Source organism: Branchiostoma belcheri, unplaced genomic scaffold (assembly GCF_001625305.1).
Source record: "Branchiostoma belcheri isolate BF01 breed outbred unplaced genomic scaffold, Haploidv18h27 scaffold155, whole genome shotgun sequence".
Classification (NCBI taxonomy): Eukaryota; Metazoa; Chordata; class Leptocardii; order Amphioxiformes; family Branchiostomatidae; genus Branchiostoma; species Branchiostoma belcheri.
In genome coordinates, this window is record NW_017802991.1 from 223,704 (window position 1) to 242,041 (window position 18,338).

Genomic DNA, 18,338 nt, shown 5'->3' on the forward strand with positions numbered 1-18,338 from the left:
AATATTGACAGATAAAGATCACAACTATTAAAGCTGTACAGCTGTGTATTTCACTTGAGTGTAGCGCCTTGCACCCAAGCGTAATGGCTCACGAAACGTACGGCAGGTTTTTGGTCATTTTGCCGGTGGAACGTTCTATCGCAACAGGGGTGCCCTAATTCCGATCTATTGTTTAACACAGGTCGATCTGAGAAGAGAGTTTAGAAATTATAATACACAAATTATGACTAAAACAATCTACAACTGTTTTTCTGTCCCAAACAAGTCCTCTTTTTACGATTACGCGACTTGCTCCAAAGTGGCTGTTTGAAAAGCAAAACCTGCATTTTTGACACGCTCGTCAACCCCCGAACAAGCGTCGAATTCACACAGATTTTTCACTCGTCTGTTGTTGGAGTGTAGGAACTAAAACAAACTTTGTGAGCTTACCGATATCAACACAAAAACATTGTCCATTCTTGTGATTATTTTTAGGCACGTGCTCCCATGCATAACGCCGCAACAAGGATTTTTCAAACTAGTTCGGTATTAGGGATGGGTCGGAATTAGGGCACCCCCCGTTACATGTAACGGTACATGTAAGGATTAAAACATTGCTGTTTTCTTGTACGCATACCTGCATTATTTCTGTCTTAGTCCCATGTACATGTATTTCAATTGCAATTTTAATTAAAAGAAACAATAATTATTTTTGCACCACAAGACAGTGATTATGGGTACCTAAATATATGTACAGGGAGGGTCGCTGTGCTTTGGTGACCTCTTTTGGTGTCTTCAAGTTCATGGCTCTCTACAGCATGATTCAATTCATGTCAGTTCTCATCCTGTATGGAGTAAGTAACATCAGATTCTATTTTTTTAATCATATTTTTCATATATAAACAAATAGATACACCAGATCTAGACACAATTTGGCAGTTTTATGCTATGCAAACAATAACTTACAACAGAGATTATGATATACTGGACACAACTTTTTGTACCGAGTTTACTATTTTTCATAATATTATAAAACAAAATCATAAAAACATAAAAATACATGTCTATAATAATGGTTGTTGTGTGCTATATTTTATGCAAATCTCTATTAGTTAACATAGATCCACCAGCTTACAATGTACATACAAAATGTATATCCACCAAAAACAGATCCATTAGGCAGCACTCACATACACAGAATGTGGGAAATGAAATATGAAGCAAAAAACAACAACAATGATTTAAAGTAGATTCCTGATCGAGAATTATAGTACGAAATACAAGGGAGACGGAATTGAATTAAAAACTAAAATACACTCAGAACATCTGTAGTAACAGAATTGCAGAGTTCTGTGTATTTTACTTCTTTACCCAAGTCTGTAATGTATCATGTGATTTTCTGATGGTTTGCTTTGTATTTCATTCCATTTCAGCTTTCTGTACACTCCAGTTTAGATAATTCCAGGAGTGCATTTTACTGGCTTACGTTGCGGTAGAGATCTGAGTGTTTGTTTAGATGTGTTTTCTCAGCAGGATGGCAAATATACTTAGTAGCACATCACCTGGTAGAATACCTTATAATCATAAGAAGAAGGGTGCCTCATGGCATCTGAAATGTTTGTAAATTTGTATCAAACTTTTGTCCACTGGCAGAAAAAATGAAAAAACTAGAGTTCGGAGGACTCATGCCTTCGACAGTGTGATATTGTTTTGGTGGGTGTTGTGTGTATGTATAGTGTAGGCTTTTTGAAGATGATTATTATCGTAGTTATAGTGGTCAGAGAGTCTTTTTGTGAACGAAGCAACATACTATTTACCTAGCCTGTACCATGTCTTTCTACAGAAATACGGAATGTAGAATTCGTCATTTGGTACAGGGGTGACTTGAGCATATGCTCAAAGAATGACATTTGCAACTTTGGCATACATCACTTGAAAATGGTGTGAAACAGGTCTTTTGTGCTATTTTCAGACAAAAATGTACATTTTTGGCTCCTGTGACCTAATATTACAACCAAATGACCTAAAATTTGGTATAGGAGTGCCTTTGACGAATGCCCAAAGAACTATATTCACATTTTTGGTAAACACTACTTTGAATTTGTTTAAAATAAGTTTTTTCTGCTCTTTCCAGACAAACTGCTTTTACAGTACAGATCGCGGGATAAGCATAATCGGGATTCGGGATTTTGTGGGATATCCCGCGGGAGTTTGCGGGATATCCCGCGGGAGATTACGGGATCTCCCGCGGTATTCTTTCGGGAGGCCTGTCGTGTCCCGCGTACCGCGTAGCGAAAAAACTTGGTGCGAGACCCCGAGGTCTACCGCGGCTCCGAACGCCGATGGCGGCGTGCCAAATGTTTATTTTTACGTCCTGCCGGGCGAGCTGTGCCGGGCCGACGGAGTCTGACACCAGTCAACTTTGCTACAGTTTTTATTAAATGGTGGTGAAGCACAGGAATGTACGAAAATAATGTGTATAATGTGTTTTCCACGCAGTTATATTTAAACTGCTATTTTTTTTTCAAAGCTATTGTTCAGCGCAAACTTTAAGAAACTACCGTGAATGAATACAATGTAACGTGTAGTAATCCCTTCGTCTCCGGTGAATTCGGCAAGACTCAAGTTACCAAGAAATATAAATTATGAGGCGTACCGGCAGTATTTTGTGGTTGTTGTGTTTCATAATCTTGTAGCTGTTGAGGTCTTCTCATGGTTAGCTTGCGTCAAGAAGTCTCCGTATTAGTATTAAGAACTGCGACAATTAAAAGCTTGCCCATCAAAATCCCGGGGCGTGCGTCCCTCCCCCCCTCCCCAAAAACTCTTGCATCATATATAACAACGACCATGTCCATAATTTCATGCTATCACCCTGAAAGCGAAGTACTCCCACACGGCTGGCAAAGTTTCTTTCGGTAGGAAAACATTCTACTTCTGTCAGCTGCGGGGTCAGCCAGCTAGATGAAAACGGAATCGATTTTTTAACAGAACAACGCTATAACGTAGCGCCCGTCCAAGACACGGGAGAACCCGAAAAATAAATAAACACGGGAGAACCCGATCTAAACGTGTTTTTATGCAAAATTTGACGCAGATTAATTCGTTCTCAGACCATAAAACTTGAAATTCACTCGGTACACTCCGTGGAACTAGCCTCCTCACATGTGAAAACGTTGTTTTGGGATCAACTCTTTGAGGTCGCAGAACACAGTATTAATGGGTGACCCCCGGGGTCTATGACGCGGGTATAGAAAGTAGTGCAGACAGACCTCTTGCATCCTGGCTAAAGCGACTTATGTGAGAGGTAGCCATGAATGAACTGCACTGTGTGGTAAGGAAAGGTATCGGCTTGTACACCGTATGAGTTGGATTGTGAAGATTTCCCTGTTCGTGTATAAATGCGTGGCATTATGCAACAACGTTCCAGGGTGAGCCGGCTGCAGTTCCGTTGACCCCGGTTGAGGGCCAAATCAAAGTGGTCGTCATTATGTTAAAAAACGATAGCTTTTTTTTTAGAATATACCGTATATTTCAACATCTAAATTGGCCGTGATTGTCTAGTGCACCCTACTATAATTTTTACCGCGTCGAAGAGAGTCACCTCGGGGTGCTTCCATCATGCTAACTGCCTGGAATTTCATACTTGGGGTTGCTGGTGTCTTTTCCAAATTAAAAGTGACCAGTGTTACTACAGTAACGTACGGACCTCCCACGACGCCCATTTCCGAACTTGATCTTGCTATCGTCAACGGTAACTTGCTCGCAAAAAATCGTGAACATCCATTTAAAGATTCTCGAGTTATCTTGTACACAAGAAAAAACACAAAAAACAAAGGTCAACTGCAGTGACATAGAAACCCCCACGGGGCCCATCTTTGAACTTGACCTCGGCATTCTCAACGGTAACTTGCCCACTAAAAATCATGAACATCCATTTAAGGATACTCGAGATATCCTGTACACAAGGAAAAAACACCAAAAACCAAGGTCAATTACAGTGACGTAGGAACACCCCACGAAGCCCATTTTTGGCCTTGACAATGGCCACCCCCAAGACAACTGCCTGCCAAAGATCGTGAACCACGGACCATGCCTTCAAACTTTACCGTGCATAATCTACAAAACAGGCTGAAAGTGATTTCATAGCCTTCTCGTCGAAGGCAAATAGTAATTTAACATTGTCTGGACTCTTGCATCATGTAATGATACATTGTACATGCACATGTAGGTAGGTTACATTAAAGTCTAATAATGAAATTTGCATCCCTGCAAGGTTTTTGCCAACTTGGGTGACACCCAGTACCTGTATCAAGACTTGGTCATAATAACAACAATAGCTTTTGTCAGTGAGTATCATTTTATTACATCAAACGTGACATTGTAATTTATCACACTGTTTACAACATTTTTGCTCCTGTTTCTTCCTCAGTTGTAGTCTTCCATTTCAGTTGCTGTTACCTTGTTATTTACAGAATCATTCTCTATCTAACAAAAAGGTCATGTTTCATGGTACTGGTAGTCAAATGATCATCATGTTTGTTTCTCACCTGTACTACTGTATGGCACGACTCAGGAAGTTTTGGATGGCTTAGTTTGTGTAGCTTACTGACTCAGAAAGCATGTTCTTCCATATTTTAGTGAGCCGTAACTCAGCATATCCAAAGCTGGTACGGCAGCGGCCACCAACTAGTCTCCTGAGGCCCCCTATCCTGTTTTCTGTGATAGTGCAGATCGCCATTCAGTTGGCTTTCCAGCTTGGGGCTTTCTACTTTCTACTAGCACAGCCCTGGTGAGTGGAGTGAATGTCATGATCATGATTAGTCCTCACTTTTATGGCAACTTTTGTGTGACAATTTTTTCTTTTAAATTATGAAGCATTTGGAAGTTCATTCCTTCAACAGATTCTGTTTATAATTTTACAATGATATATGGTTATACACATAAAAGGTATTTGAGGTGACACACATTATTGACATTTCCAAACGTGCAATTTAGGGTGCAATTTAGGTGCAATTTAGGGTGAATGGGTGAGTGAGTGAGTGAGTGAGTGAGTGAGTGTGTGGGGGAGTGGAGGAGTGAGTGGGGGAGTGAGTGAGTGAGGGGGTGAGTGGGGAGTGAGTAAGTGGAAGAGTGAGGGAGTGGGGGAATGATTGGGAGACTGAGTGAGGGAGTGAGTGAGTGGGTGGAGGAGTGAGTGGGGGAGTGAGTGAGTGAGTGAGTGGAAGAATGTGTGAGGGAGTGAGAGGGAGAGTGAGTGAGTGAGTGAATGGGTGAGTGAGTGACTAAGTCGAGGAGTGAGGGGGTGAGTGAGTGAGTAGAAGAATGTGAGTGAGCAAGTGGGGGAGTGAGTGAATGGGTGAGAGGGTGAGTGGGTGAGTGGAGGGGTGAGTGAGTATATTGAGTTATAGGAAGAGTGAGGGAGTGGGTGAGTGATTGGGAGAGGGAGTGAGTGAGTGAGTGAGGGAGTGGATCAGTGAGTGAGTGATTCCTAAGTGACTGAGTGAATGAGTGGGTGGGGGATTGATGTATATTTCACACATGTAGAGTGAGTGTACCACATGTACATGTCCCACATGATGCCTCTCTGTTGTACTGTATGATTCCAGGTTTGTGCCATGGGAAGACTACAGACTCTGTAATGATGGCAGCATGAACGTCACAGTCAATACAACAGACATCAATGCCACGGTGGGCCCCACCTTGAAACCCTGCACTGTGGACTATGAAGATGAAAGTGATCAAGGAGTTTGGACCTATGAAAGTGCTACAATGTTTGGGATAGCAACATTCCAGTATGCAACACTAGCCTTCGTCTTCTCCAAAGGAAAGCCATTCCGACAACCTGTTCACACAAACTGTAAGTAGGAAACTGAATTATGCAATGTCATGTAAGTGAAGTTGGATGTCTTGAAACTAGTTAATATAATATTTGATCATCCTGTATTAAACAAACCCATTTCAAATGATATTTTTGACATCACTAAGAAACGAGAAGAAGCTGAACCTTTGTATTAGTGTAGTTTAGAGCTGTTTGTACTACAAACATGTATATTAACCTTTCATCTGTTCACCTGTACTTTAACACGATAAGGCATGAATGTACAATAAAGATTATTATTATTATTAATATTCCTATAATTACTTTCATGATCTCCATATGCATGTAAGATTGGAAAGGGCTACCAGTAATTTGTAGACAATCAAGCTGACAATTTCATTATATAGTTTAGGAAAATGCAGATGATTTCGGATGAAAATGATGCAGTTGTGCCTTGTTAGGAGTGCAAAAAAATTCAAAGCAGTCATTTGGAGTGAAATATTTGCTTGCAAATGTTACCCATTTGAGTTAGAACAAGTTTACAATGTTCATAATGATTGTACATTTCCTTGTAGGGTTGTACATGTTGGACCTGATCATCCTGACTGCTCTCAATGTGTGGCTTTTGCTCTACCCAACTGAGCCTGTTGCTTATTTTATGGAGGTAAACTTTGTGTCGGTTACATGTACTAATGAGCATGTGGATGACAGTTAGGCCACACCAATTTAATTTGTTGGTTCTCGGATTTTTTCAGAAAAAATATGAAGCGACAGGGAAAAAAAATAAATAAAAACAGGTCCGGTCTAGGCATCCTATTATAGGCTTAAATGCTACAAAATGAGCCATGAAGTCAACACAAAAGGCTGGGTTAAACTTTAAACATTGAATTTTGAACTTTTAATCAAACCACTGCAATGATAGATGGGAACAGGCATGTTTGTGTATGTATGGGTTGTGTTCAGCACAAGGGACAGGCATGTTTGTCTATGTATGGATTGTGTTCAGCACCAAGGACAGGCATGTTTGTCTATGTATGGATTGTGTTCAGCACCAAGGACAGACATGTCTGTGTATGTTTGGATTGTGTTCAGCACCAAGGACAGGCATGTTTTTCTATATTTGTGTTTTGTTCAGCACCAAGGACAGGCATGTTTGTCTATGTATGGGTTGTGTTCAGCACCAAGGACAGGCATGTTTGTTATGGGTTCACCACACCACGAAGTGGTGTGGTGAAACCATATTGCTTTTTCTGGTGTTTCTTCTTCTTCTTCTCCTCCTTCTTCTCCTGCCATTTTTTAAATGGATTCAGCTTCTTCATTTTAGGGCCTAAGGTCCTGAAATTTGGTATGGAGGTACAGTGGGCAAATACCCCTAGGCGTTTTTTAAATTTTTGTGATACAGGCTTTTAGAATGGTTTTATTTGAGTTTTTTGGCTGTGTTATAGCAAATGTATTACTGTGTTAGTGTGCCATGTTTACCACGTTTGGGTATGAGTCATCACAATGGAATGCAGGGCATCAACCAATAGGCATGCAGCTTTCCTCTATTCTTCTTGCTGATTGGCTGTTGGGATTTAACTTGATTAACAACTGCACAGAGCATTTCCACCTGCACAGAGCATTTCTTGCTGATTGGCTGTTGGGATTTAACTTGATTAACACCTGCACAGAGCATTTCCATACTGACAGTATGTCTTTATTCAAGTGTTTTGGTAGGTATTTCAAGCTTTCCTGCTCCAGCATTGGAATGCGGGGCATGAACGTTATTTTTATTCTGAAAATCAACAGTTTGCATTATGCAATTAAAAATCCTAACCAATAAAGTAGGGAATAGCTATCCAACTGTTGTTTTAGTCGTATGTTAGTTCATATTATAGTTATATCAATGTAAATCATTGTTTTCCCTTGTGTTTCTCATTCTTTCCCTGCCATGTCGTAAAATGTGGTGAACCCATCGCTGTATTTGCTCCAAAGCAAATATTGGCCTTTCTAGTCTATATTTGTGTTTTGTTTAGCACCAAGGACGGGCATGTTTGTGTATGTATGGGTTGTGTTCAGCACTAAGGACAGGCATGTTTGTGTATGTTTGGATTGTGTTCGGCACCAAGGACAGGCATGTTTGTCTATGTATGGATTGTGTTCAGCACCAAGGACAGGCATGTTTGTGTATGTTTGGATTGTGTTCAGCACCAAGGACAGGCATGTTTGTCTATGTATGGATTGTGTTCAGCACCAAGGACAGGCATGTTTGTGTATGTTTGGATTGTGTTCAGCACCAAGGACAGGCATGTTTGTGTATGTATGGATTGTGTTCAGCACCAAGGACAGGCATGTTTGTGTATGTATGGGTTGTGTTCAGCACCAAGGACAGGCATGTTTGTGTATATTTGTGTTTTGTTTAGCACCAAGGACAGGCATGTTTGTGTATATTTGTGTTTTGTTTAGCACCAAGGACAGGCATGTTTGTGTATGCATGGATTGTGTTCAGTACCAAGGACAGGCATGTTTGTCTATGTATGGATTGTGTTCAGTACCAAGGACAGGCCTGTTTGTGTATGCATGGATTGTGTTCAGCACCAAGGACAGGCATGTTTGTCTATGTATGGATTGTATTCAGCACCAAGGACAGGCATGTTTGTGTATGCATGGATTGTGTTCAGCACCAAGGACAGGCATGTTTGTGTATGCATGGATTGTGTTCAGCACCAAGGACAGGCATGTTTGTGTATGCATGGATTGTGTTCAGCACCAAGGACAGGCATGTTTGTGTATGCATGGATTGTGTTCAGCACCAAGGACAGGCATGTTTGTGTATGCATGGATTGTATTCAGCACCAAGGACAGGCATGTTTGTCTATGTTTGTCTATGCCACAACACTAGGGACAGGCATCAAGAAAAAAGATCCATTGACAGATTTTTTAGTTAAGCTACACACATACAATTGACAGTACAGTACAATTGGAAAAAGAAACAGGTGGACTATTTTTGAACATGACCTACATTTCGAAAATGGCTACCCACGTACCAATGATGAAAAAAGATCACCCACAAATATTCCATTTCTAACGTTGACCTGCAAACCCTTCTGATGAAGCTTCACTCACTTCTACATTCTACAGCTCTCCCAGTTTCCTGACTTCACCTTCCGCCTGTGGCTACTTGTTGGAGCTGCGGCAAATTTTGTGATATCCTGGCTGACTGAGGTGGGCATGCTGTTGTCTTATTATTGCAAACATTGTACGTTAAATACAGTGGAAGACGAAATGCATTTTATCTCAAATTTTACCCTCTATAGCAATGAACGAAATGAAGTCTTTGAGGTAGCCTCCAAATTCTACCCAAACTTTCACACATATACAAATGAAAACTACTCTCCTCTTAACATCCGAAAGCCCACAAATAGATAGATAGAATAGATAGAATGGTTTATTTCAAATTGGAAACTCCAGACATACACAATTTCAATTACCATCACATTGACAACAGACTCGCAGGCAGCCATACTGGCTGCCTGAATTGCTCCGAGGTCACAAAATGTCATTAAAATATGGGTATTATTGTTAAAAATTATTACATATTATTAAATATTGTTAAAATTTATAAATCGTAAAATACTCCTCTGCTTTAGAAAATGGATTTATAGTCAATATACATGTTAAACGTTACGCAGTAAAAAAAGGCTGTCGTAAAACATTTGCAACAGATTACTCTTACATTGCCGTTTTAGAGTTATTAAGTAACTTAACCATGTATGGTAGTGCGCTGTTTCTAAAGCGTTCGGTTCTTGTTCTAAAACAGTCAATCTGGTTACTGGACCGTGTTGTACGTCCACTGATGTCCCCACGGCGGGGAGGGAACCAATGCCGGTAGTCGGGAGATTGTAAGAGTTTTTTGGCAAAAGTCAAGCAGAGGTGGTCTCGCCGTCGTTCCAAAGTCTCGAGGCCAAGTAGGAGACAGGCGTCAGCATAGTTTGTGTAGTTTTTGCCAAGGATAGTTCTGACGGCACGGCGTTGGATTCTCTCCAGCTGGTTACGTTGTGCTTGTGTAAGGCCTGGATGCCACGCTGGTACTGCGTACTCACACACTGGTCGGACGTAGCTTGTGTAGATTGTGAGTAAGTCCTCTATAGATAATCGGAAAGTCTTCAGTTTTCTAAGTAGGAACAGCCTCGTGCCGCCTTTCTTCACCATGTGTTCCACATGAACGTCCCATCTGAGGTCAAATTACAAAAAAATTGGATCCTTTGTCTTCCTCTGTCTTCAAAAAAGAAGTCAAACCCAGTAGTTTTTACTAGTAGTTTCTTAGTAGTTAGTAGTTCCACGTGCACTAATTATCTGTTTTTATATCAAATGTTTCTTCTGTTCATGCAATTAGCCCTCGGGCATGAATTTGCAATAAAAGTTATTATTATCTGATGTGTTTTGTACGGTGTTGTAACCTTAACATGTTGTCAAGATCTCAGCATTTGAACTTAATGGTGCAATAAATATTCATCTTCTTCCCTCTTACTGCATAGGTACTGTTAGCAGACAACAATGCTCTCTGGAAGTGGCTAACGTCTTCTTACCACAAACACCACAAGAAGAAGTACCAGATTTTGCGAGAGGAGCTCCTTTATGATAAAGACTATGGCCTGCCAGTCGGGGTTATACGTCCCCAAGGCACAGGAAAAGAAATCAATTCCAATGTTGGTCATGTTGGAGGTACACGTAGTGGAAGTATTGATGAAAGTGATGATATGGAGAATTCAACATATTTGTAACATTTTGGAATCAGCTGCATCTGACTGTGGATTTGTTTGGGTATATGATGGCAGCATCTATTTTTACTTGCATTTCTGTAATACTGCTGTAATGTATTGTAACTGTCATTTACTTAGATCTGATATACATTGAAATTGTAATGGCCGAGCCAAAAGAGCAATTGTACTGATTGAGTTTAACCATGGGGACAGTTCCTATTAGCTACTGTGCAGTACTGGTTGTTCCAGGATGACATTTGGTGTCTGCTATTGACGTATCTGTTTTTTTTCCCTTTCACTTCATATTTTTCATGAAAATATGTATGGACCAACAAATAAAATTGGTGTACGAAGTCATTTTATACAATATACCTAATATGAAATATGCACTGCCAGATATAAAATTTCATTGAAATTTCTCATTAAGTCATCATACATCATCATGGCATTTTTTTACAATTTGATTTTGAATATACAGCTATGTTAATGAGTGCAATAATGTTTTTGTTTGTTTTTTTTGTTTGTTGTTACCACAAAACAAAAATGATTAAAAAATTTTCAAGCAAAAAAGAATTCCATCTGTAAAATGAGGAAAGGCTAGAATTGTCATGAACACGTGTTGTATATAATATATAATGTAAGATGTAAAATAATTAGCATATTTTTACTGAGGAAATGTAATAATTTTACCAACACTCCACCCATGACATGTAATTAGGACAGAGATCTCTGCAGGCTCGTCTTCAAGTTGTTTTCACAAGAAGATATAGATTTCATCGACTTATAGATTTAAGTGAAAAAAAGATCAGAATGATGCATTTTGTTTCAATTTGATGTTACAGTAGTTATTGAAAAAGTCCACTGATAGATACAACGTGCATGTGCATTTTGTAAATACCCATCAAGGGAATCTTTCCCTTGCACTGATTAATACTGGTTGGCATTCAGAAGCTGGGATTTTGTGTACTAATTTTGAGTAAGTCTGCTGGGTTCTCTTTTTTCTTCCCAATTTGCAAACCTTGTTGTGAACTTGTGTGATGTACGAATGAGCCAGCCTTAAGTTTGATGAATGATGCTGCAACTGGCTACACTCCAATCAGAGGTTCGGCCATTTTAGATTTTGTTTTCTTAGGTATCCTGGCCAAACATCTCTGCTTGGAGAGTAGCGACAGACATCAACAGGTAACATACAGTCAGGCAGGTACTGTTACAGTAACAGATCCGTGTTGATGTGAAGCAATACAAATTTGAAGTCCATCAATATCTCTTCACATTCAATGTGCCATGTAATGTCTTCTGTGAACAAAATTTTAAGAGCAAATGTCAGATGATATTTAGTAATATATAAGTGTGCAATGTGAAAACAAAGTTGGTGGACGATATATAAACTCCCTGGCACTTTTGATCAATTGCTTACGTCACGTATCAGTGTTTGTAAACCGTAACTCTCGCGAGATCACGTTGTGAAGTGATTGGTCATTAATTATCCTGATGAAGGCGACAGTGGTCGTCGAAAATTTGATCGCTCTGTAACCCTTGTGTTGGAATAAAGTTCAATGTTTTACTATTTAAGAAGTTGGTGGTTTACAAGACGAATTGCATTGTCCAGGAACTATTTGCACATGTCCATTTTGCAGTGAAGTTCCAAGGTGTGGCTGGTACGATAATTGAAATTTCTGGGGTGTTGCTTGAATACAAGTGTGCAACTAAGTTGCATTAGGTAAGGAAGGAAATGGTGACATGCATTATATAGACGTATGGCTTATATAAAAATTAAATACACGTCAACTAGAACAGTTTTTTAAAATTACAGTGAAACAGGAGGTAGGGTTTTGGGTGTTCGTAGTGCGTGCCCATCGTTATTTGCATATTCAGCATGTTGTCAGTGTAACTTACAGACTGAGGTCTGTATAGAGTGTGATGATATGTGGGTAGGTCTTAGGATGATGGTCCATTTTGGGTACTGTGGAATTCTATTGTTTGAGTGTTTTCCATGCAACTCTTGTCCCAGACATTTTATGTAGTCGTCATTTTAGATGTTACTAAGAAAAATTATGGTGTTTTGCCCCCGTATCGAACCCGTGAGTACTGCTGCAGTACTATAAAAGCCACTACTAAAAACCTACTTAAAATTACCATGGAAGTTCATCTGTGTTGGTAGTAATCATTGTACAATGCTGAACTTTATTCCAACACAAGGGTACAGAAGATTGCAAATTTTCAATGACTGTCGCCTTCATCAGGATAAGAAAAGACCAATCACTTCTGAACGTAAACCCAGGAGAGTTGCGGACACGTGACCTTATTCACATGAGACTAGATGGATAATTATGTGACTCTCAATGGTTTATGTTCGGAAGTGATTGTTCATCTCTTATCCTGATGAAGGCGACGGGTTGATTAGTACTGGTACTTCAGTACAGACTGAGCTAAAAGTTTTTTCCAACACAAAAATTTGCACACTGGATTTTAGAAAATTTCATGCACAATTTTTTAGCCTTCTACCAATACAGTTACCATCTATCATCATGGATGAACTTCCATACCAACAGTGTTTCCTATCCTCTGTTGTAGTCTTACTGAAAGATGCAACAAAAGATTAATGATCTGAAGAAGATGGGATCATGTGATTCATGGCTTTAATGTCATACATTTCTTGTGCACATGTACATGTACAGCCAACAGCATGATGTAGTTGGATTCATCCTAAATTGTAGCAGCAGGCTTTGCAACCAGAATTTACAAACAACTGAAACCTGCTACAAGTGATTGACAGAAATCACAAAAATGACCTTCATCAAAAGTGATCTACATTGTAGCATCACTGTCCATCTTCAACTGGCATAGTTTTAGAAAAACCAGAAAAAAAAAGTTCTGTTTTGTTGACCCTACTGGTCATAATATGGAGGAATGATTTCAAACTGTGAGGGTTAATATCCAACTGAAGGTGCATTATCATAATAGCCTGGGTGCCATCCTCTGTAGTTTCCACTAGTTCAGCACAAAGTACCAAATTGAGTGTAGTTTTTTAAGTGTGATGCTCCCTTTCCACCTGATCTTTGTGTTCTGTTTAAATGCTACCACCATTGTGCTGACATAGCTGATGATGTTACAAATTTTGGATTTCACAGTTTCTACTCAATATGCACAGCATGTTTAGAATCATGATTTGGAGACATTTATAGCTTTGTAGTTGGCAGAAACTAGTGACTTCCAACAAATAATATTTAGAACATACAGGACAGCATACAATATACATGTAGCTGGGAACGGCTGAAGTAGATCTGAGACATTTTATGATAATTGGCCACAGTAATGAACAGTTACTGTAGGTTACAATAAGATATCAATGAGCAGATTGCAGTTGGGCCATGGTCCTGTGACTTGTGGGACCCACATACATTATACAAGACCTTTTAGTGTCCTGAAATAAAAACTGGACATTGACTTTTAGAATTATGATGAAACTTATTGAGCTATTCTATCTTGATCAAGAGTCCATACAAGACTGTGGCCCCTCGTTCCTTGGTGAACCATTCTATTTCATTGTTGTCAAACTTTGGATCAATGGGTTCATTGGCACCGATGGTTTGAGGCCCTGTCTGATAGCAGCCAGGACGGATGCACACCTGGAAGGCCACCCTGGCGTGATGGGTCACCTTTGTCTTTGGATCAATGAATCTGTGGGAGAGAATTAATTAATATTATTATAATTTGGTTTAGATGGTGACAGACATGTAACATGCAGTACTACTCGTGAAGTTAAATTAAATACATTCTGATGAACACTTACATGTAGTTTACCAGTTAACATACTATACACTGTTAAGAAACCATGTACTACATGATTGTACTGTGTACATGTGAATGTAATTGCATGCAGCCCAAACTGTATCAAAATCTTGTCCTTGGAGTAAGCTTGATGCATCACATTAATTTTGTGGCAAAATACACACGTAGAGTGTTACTTGAGCATACTAAACAGAAACAAGGCAAGATTAGGCCACACAGATTTAACTTTATGGATGACATCCTCTGAAGACCCCCAAACTAGTGCGCGCAGGCGACTAAATTAAAATTCCGGACAAAAATAAAAATGCTACTAAACCACAGGAATACAAAGCTGGTATTGTGAATTAGCGGCAGTACACAGCGACGTACATGAATATGACAAGATGGCACATACTGGCTTTATGTGGCATTTCTGAATTGGCACTGTACGTGCATGTATGTACTGAGTTCTTGAGTCGTGGAGCTTTGGTTGCCTGGGTGCTGTTCTCCAGAGTTACCATCGGCTCCGTATTGTTGCTAACTACGATGGACTACTCAGGCCTAGAGCCAGGCCAGAGCCTCAGAGGACGTGATCTTTTTTTTTTTTTGAGAACAGGCGAAAATCAATGTGCGCGTGGATGTCATCCATAAGATTAAGTCAGTGTGGCCTTACTTAATAAAAATGGGGAGCTCATGAGACATACTTGTAGCGCTGAGCGTACGTATCATGTCCAGCATACTTCACTGTGGGGGACAGGAAGATCTGGGTAACATCTGCAGTCTGAGGTTTGTTCTCATCATTGGAGTGCCCCTCCCTGTCTGGCACTGCAACCCTTCCAGTCATCATGATGTCTCCTGGAAACATGTACTTCACAGTAAATGAACGTACAAAAAGCTAAAATTGAATGAAAGGAGGGTGAAACTTCCAAAGGTGCAACATGAAGCACACCTTTTGTACAAGGCAGGCAAAGGTTATGAGTAAGGGCAAGATCTGTTCTGTAAAAGCCTGAAGAAAACCTCTGTCCAAATCTACTTTAACTTATCAAGTGGAATTAGAACTATATTACATGTAACATCAATGATTATGGCATTACACTGTAGTCCTCCCAGACAATAACCCAAGTCAGATTTTACTATTTTTAGGTCATATCACATAATTTTTATGAAATCGTTATCATCATCGTTGGCTTTTGTAAGGATGTTGGCAAACAAAAGTTCAGCTATGAAAATAACCAGCTACTACACATATCGGTTATGTACAAGCAATGTTAGTGTAGCTTTCTTTAATCAATATGCACATATCCTTTTAAGATGATGATGGTTAGCATATTCTGTTTAATCATCATTTTCCTCTTCCAAAATTACACAATGTTACAAGTACTAAATTCAAAGATCAAAATTCTTTCTACTGGAAGCATTTACTGATTTATTATGCAAATGCTGTCCACATAATTTATGTCTGATGATGTTTACCTCTTTATAACCTAGTACTTATGTTGCTGGTATAACATTTCCATTATTTAGCACTACGATATGTAACTGTTACAGCACTAACAAATTTCAACACACTTCTGATGTAATTAGGTCATAATTAACAAACTTAATAAATAGAATTGATGCTTGTCTTACCTGGTTGAACGTTACCTGGTATGAGAAGTTCTCCGCTGTCTAAGATTTTCCTAATGGCAGCGACAGACGTCCCATGAAAGGCGACGTGCCACTTTTCAAACACATTCAGCATCTCTGCTCTGGGAGGTAATCTGGAAACCAAGCATATCACATGGACACACGATTTCCAACATCTTCAGATTCCAAAATGGAATTTTGCGGAGTTTATGAATTCTAATATTTCTACTGAGATCTTGAGTCGTGGAGCTTCGGTAGCCTTGGTGCCGTCCTCCAGAGTTACCGCCGGCTCCATATTGTCGCTAGGTATCAAACACTACCCAGGTGTGGCCTTACTAGTATTACTAGTAATCTCCGAGCAGATTTTTCTGGAGCCATGACAGTATATATCCAATTAGAAAAACAGTATCCAAAGGGCTACTGAAAATATAACAGCTGACACATAATTTACAAATACATGAACTATATTTTTATCAACATCCAATTGCTGCAAGACTGTACATGAATACAGTATACAGTATACTTTTTTTTAGTATTACATAAGCTTGAAATTTTCAAATAAACCATTCATTCATTCCCATCATGAAAAAGGAAAAACAAAAACTTTCTTACCTCAGTGCAAATCTGCTCCATCCGAAGGGCAGTGCATAATCTCTGGGAGGATCGCCTCTCTTGACATACGGCTCATCCCCACGCAGCTTGTGACACGTCTCACAGTAGCACAAGTTGTACTTGGGCTCTGGGTTAAAATAACCCTCTGTGGAAAATGACAACAACAGAATGATTATGATGGGATAAATTAAAAACCTTATTTATGATACATGTACACATGTACGTTAGTGATAATCATGGTAAACATTCGTAAGAAAATTCAAACTCTACTACTGGATCAGTTAACGGATTTATTTCCGGACGTTTCGAGTGACATCCATCACTCTTCTTCAGCGTCACAAATGAACAGAGAACCGATTCACTCTTATATACAAGTAACTAGAAAAACCGGTTAAACAACAAGGTCCGTAAGAAGCTTTATCATGTAAAAGAACGGTTCACTCAATGTACAGGAATTAGAACTAGAAAAACCTGTTCAACAACCGTAAGAGTCTTTGTCATGTAGGGAAGGTTCCTATGGTAAGAAATTACCATAGGAAAAAGTTACTGTCCCTTGGGCTGTGGCAGGGCGGGGTCCCATGTGCTTGAGAGTTCAATGCGCAGTCCCCCCTTCCTGTTCAGGGTGGGGTTGTAGATGCGCTCATAGATGGCCTCCTTCACTCCGCGCTCGTACCAACGTGGTTCACGGTCGAGGATGTCGGTTGCCTCTAGCTTGAAAGAGTGTCCCTGGTTGTGTTTGGTGTGATGGTAGATAGCAGAAGAGTAGCCGCTTGCTGTAGCCCTGCAGTGTTGTTTGTATCTCTCCTTCAGAGGTTGGCTGGTTTCCCCGATGTAGGTGTCATTGCAGTTAGGTTCCTCGCATTTGAGTCTGTAGATCACCTCTGACTTGATGCCTTTCTGTACGCGGTCTTTGGGGTGAACCAGGTTCTGTCTTAGGGTAGAATAGGGCTTGAAGTTGGTGCCGATGTTGAAGCCCTGGAGGATGCGTCGCAGTTTCTCCGATATTCCTTCGATGTAAGGGATGGTGATGTTGGTAGTGTTCTTCTTGTCGAGTGGTTTGCTTCTTGGTTTCTTAGACTTGTCGGTAGGTTGTAGGGCTTTGTTGAAGGTCCAGGTTCGGTACCCACACTTGTTAAGGGCGTTCTTCAGGTGGCTGTGTTCCTTGGACTTGGCTTCATCTGAAGTGATGATAGTGTCCGCTCTGTGGAAGAGGGTCCTTATGACGCCCATATAACTTTTTCCTATGGTAATTTCTTACCATAGGAACCTTCCCTACATGACAAAGACTCTTACGGTTGTTGAACAGGTTTTTCTAGTTCTAATTCCTGTACATTGAGTGAACCGTTCTTTTACATGATAAAGCTTCTTACGGACCTTGTTGTTTAACCGGTTTTTCTAGTTACTTGTATATAAGAGTGAATCGGTTCTCTGTTCATTTGTGACGCTGAAGAAGAGTGATGGATGTCACTCGAAACGTCCGGAAATAAATCCGTTAACTGATCCAGTAGTAGAGTTTGAATTTTCTTACGAGTATCGTTTACCTGGATGTCTAACCTTCATCAACGTGCATGGTAAACATTATTTGGCAAATGGATGAGAGAAGAGATCCTGTAGATATAGATGTACATGTAGCACAGCAATTTTTGTAACACTTGCTCCTTCTATCCTTGTACCTCAGTTATCTAAATTAGTGCATTTGGCCCATGTAGGCCATTGTAGGGTGTGAATATGCAATATAAAGTCCATTGTAATTGTCACTAAGACTAAGAGCATACAGTCATACATACATA

At 39.9% G+C, this 18,338-nt stretch overlaps 2 protein-coding genes across 9 annotated transcripts in view; one reads left to right on the forward strand and one right to left on the reverse strand.

The window, feature by feature from the left end:
* LOC109465640 (probable cation-transporting ATPase 13A3) overlaps positions 1 to 12,114 on the forward strand; it is a 40,115-nt gene extending 28,001 nt beyond the window's left edge. For all 7 annotated transcript variants that reach the window (XM_019763019.1, XM_019763018.1, XM_019763017.1 and 4 more), the window contains 7 exons: positions 737 to 833; positions 4,253 to 4,325; positions 4,618 to 4,768; positions 5,586 to 5,836; positions 6,373 to 6,461; positions 8,918 to 9,001; positions 10,315 to 12,114. In XM_019763019.1, coding sequence (XP_019618578.1) covers positions 737 to 833; positions 4,253 to 4,325; positions 4,618 to 4,768; positions 5,586 to 5,836; positions 6,373 to 6,461; positions 8,918 to 9,001; positions 10,315 to 10,560 — 991 coding nt within the window. In that variant the 3' untranslated portion in view covers positions 10,561 to 12,114. The remainder of the gene's footprint in view (positions 1 to 736; positions 834 to 4,252; positions 4,326 to 4,617; positions 4,769 to 5,585; positions 5,837 to 6,372; positions 6,462 to 8,917; positions 9,002 to 10,314) is intronic.
* Positions 12,115 to 13,186: 1,072 nt separating this feature from the next.
* Positions 13,187 to 18,338, reverse strand: part of LOC109465639 (neuralized-like protein 4) — a 38,724-nt gene continuing 33,572 nt past the window's right edge. The window contains exons 24-27 of one of the 2 annotated variants that reach the window (XM_019763012.1): positions 16,549 to 16,693; positions 15,955 to 16,070; positions 15,015 to 15,165; positions 13,187 to 14,220 (exon numbers count right to left, since the gene is read on the reverse strand). In XM_019763012.1, the coding sequence (XP_019618571.1) occupies positions 14,016 to 14,220; positions 15,015 to 15,165; positions 15,955 to 16,070; positions 16,549 to 16,693 (617 nt within the window). In that variant the 3' untranslated portion in view covers positions 13,187 to 14,015. Of the gene's footprint in view, positions 14,221 to 15,014; positions 15,166 to 15,939; positions 16,071 to 16,548; positions 16,694 to 18,338 lie in introns of both variants that reach the window. The other variant, XM_019763010.1, reaches the window with a different exon arrangement.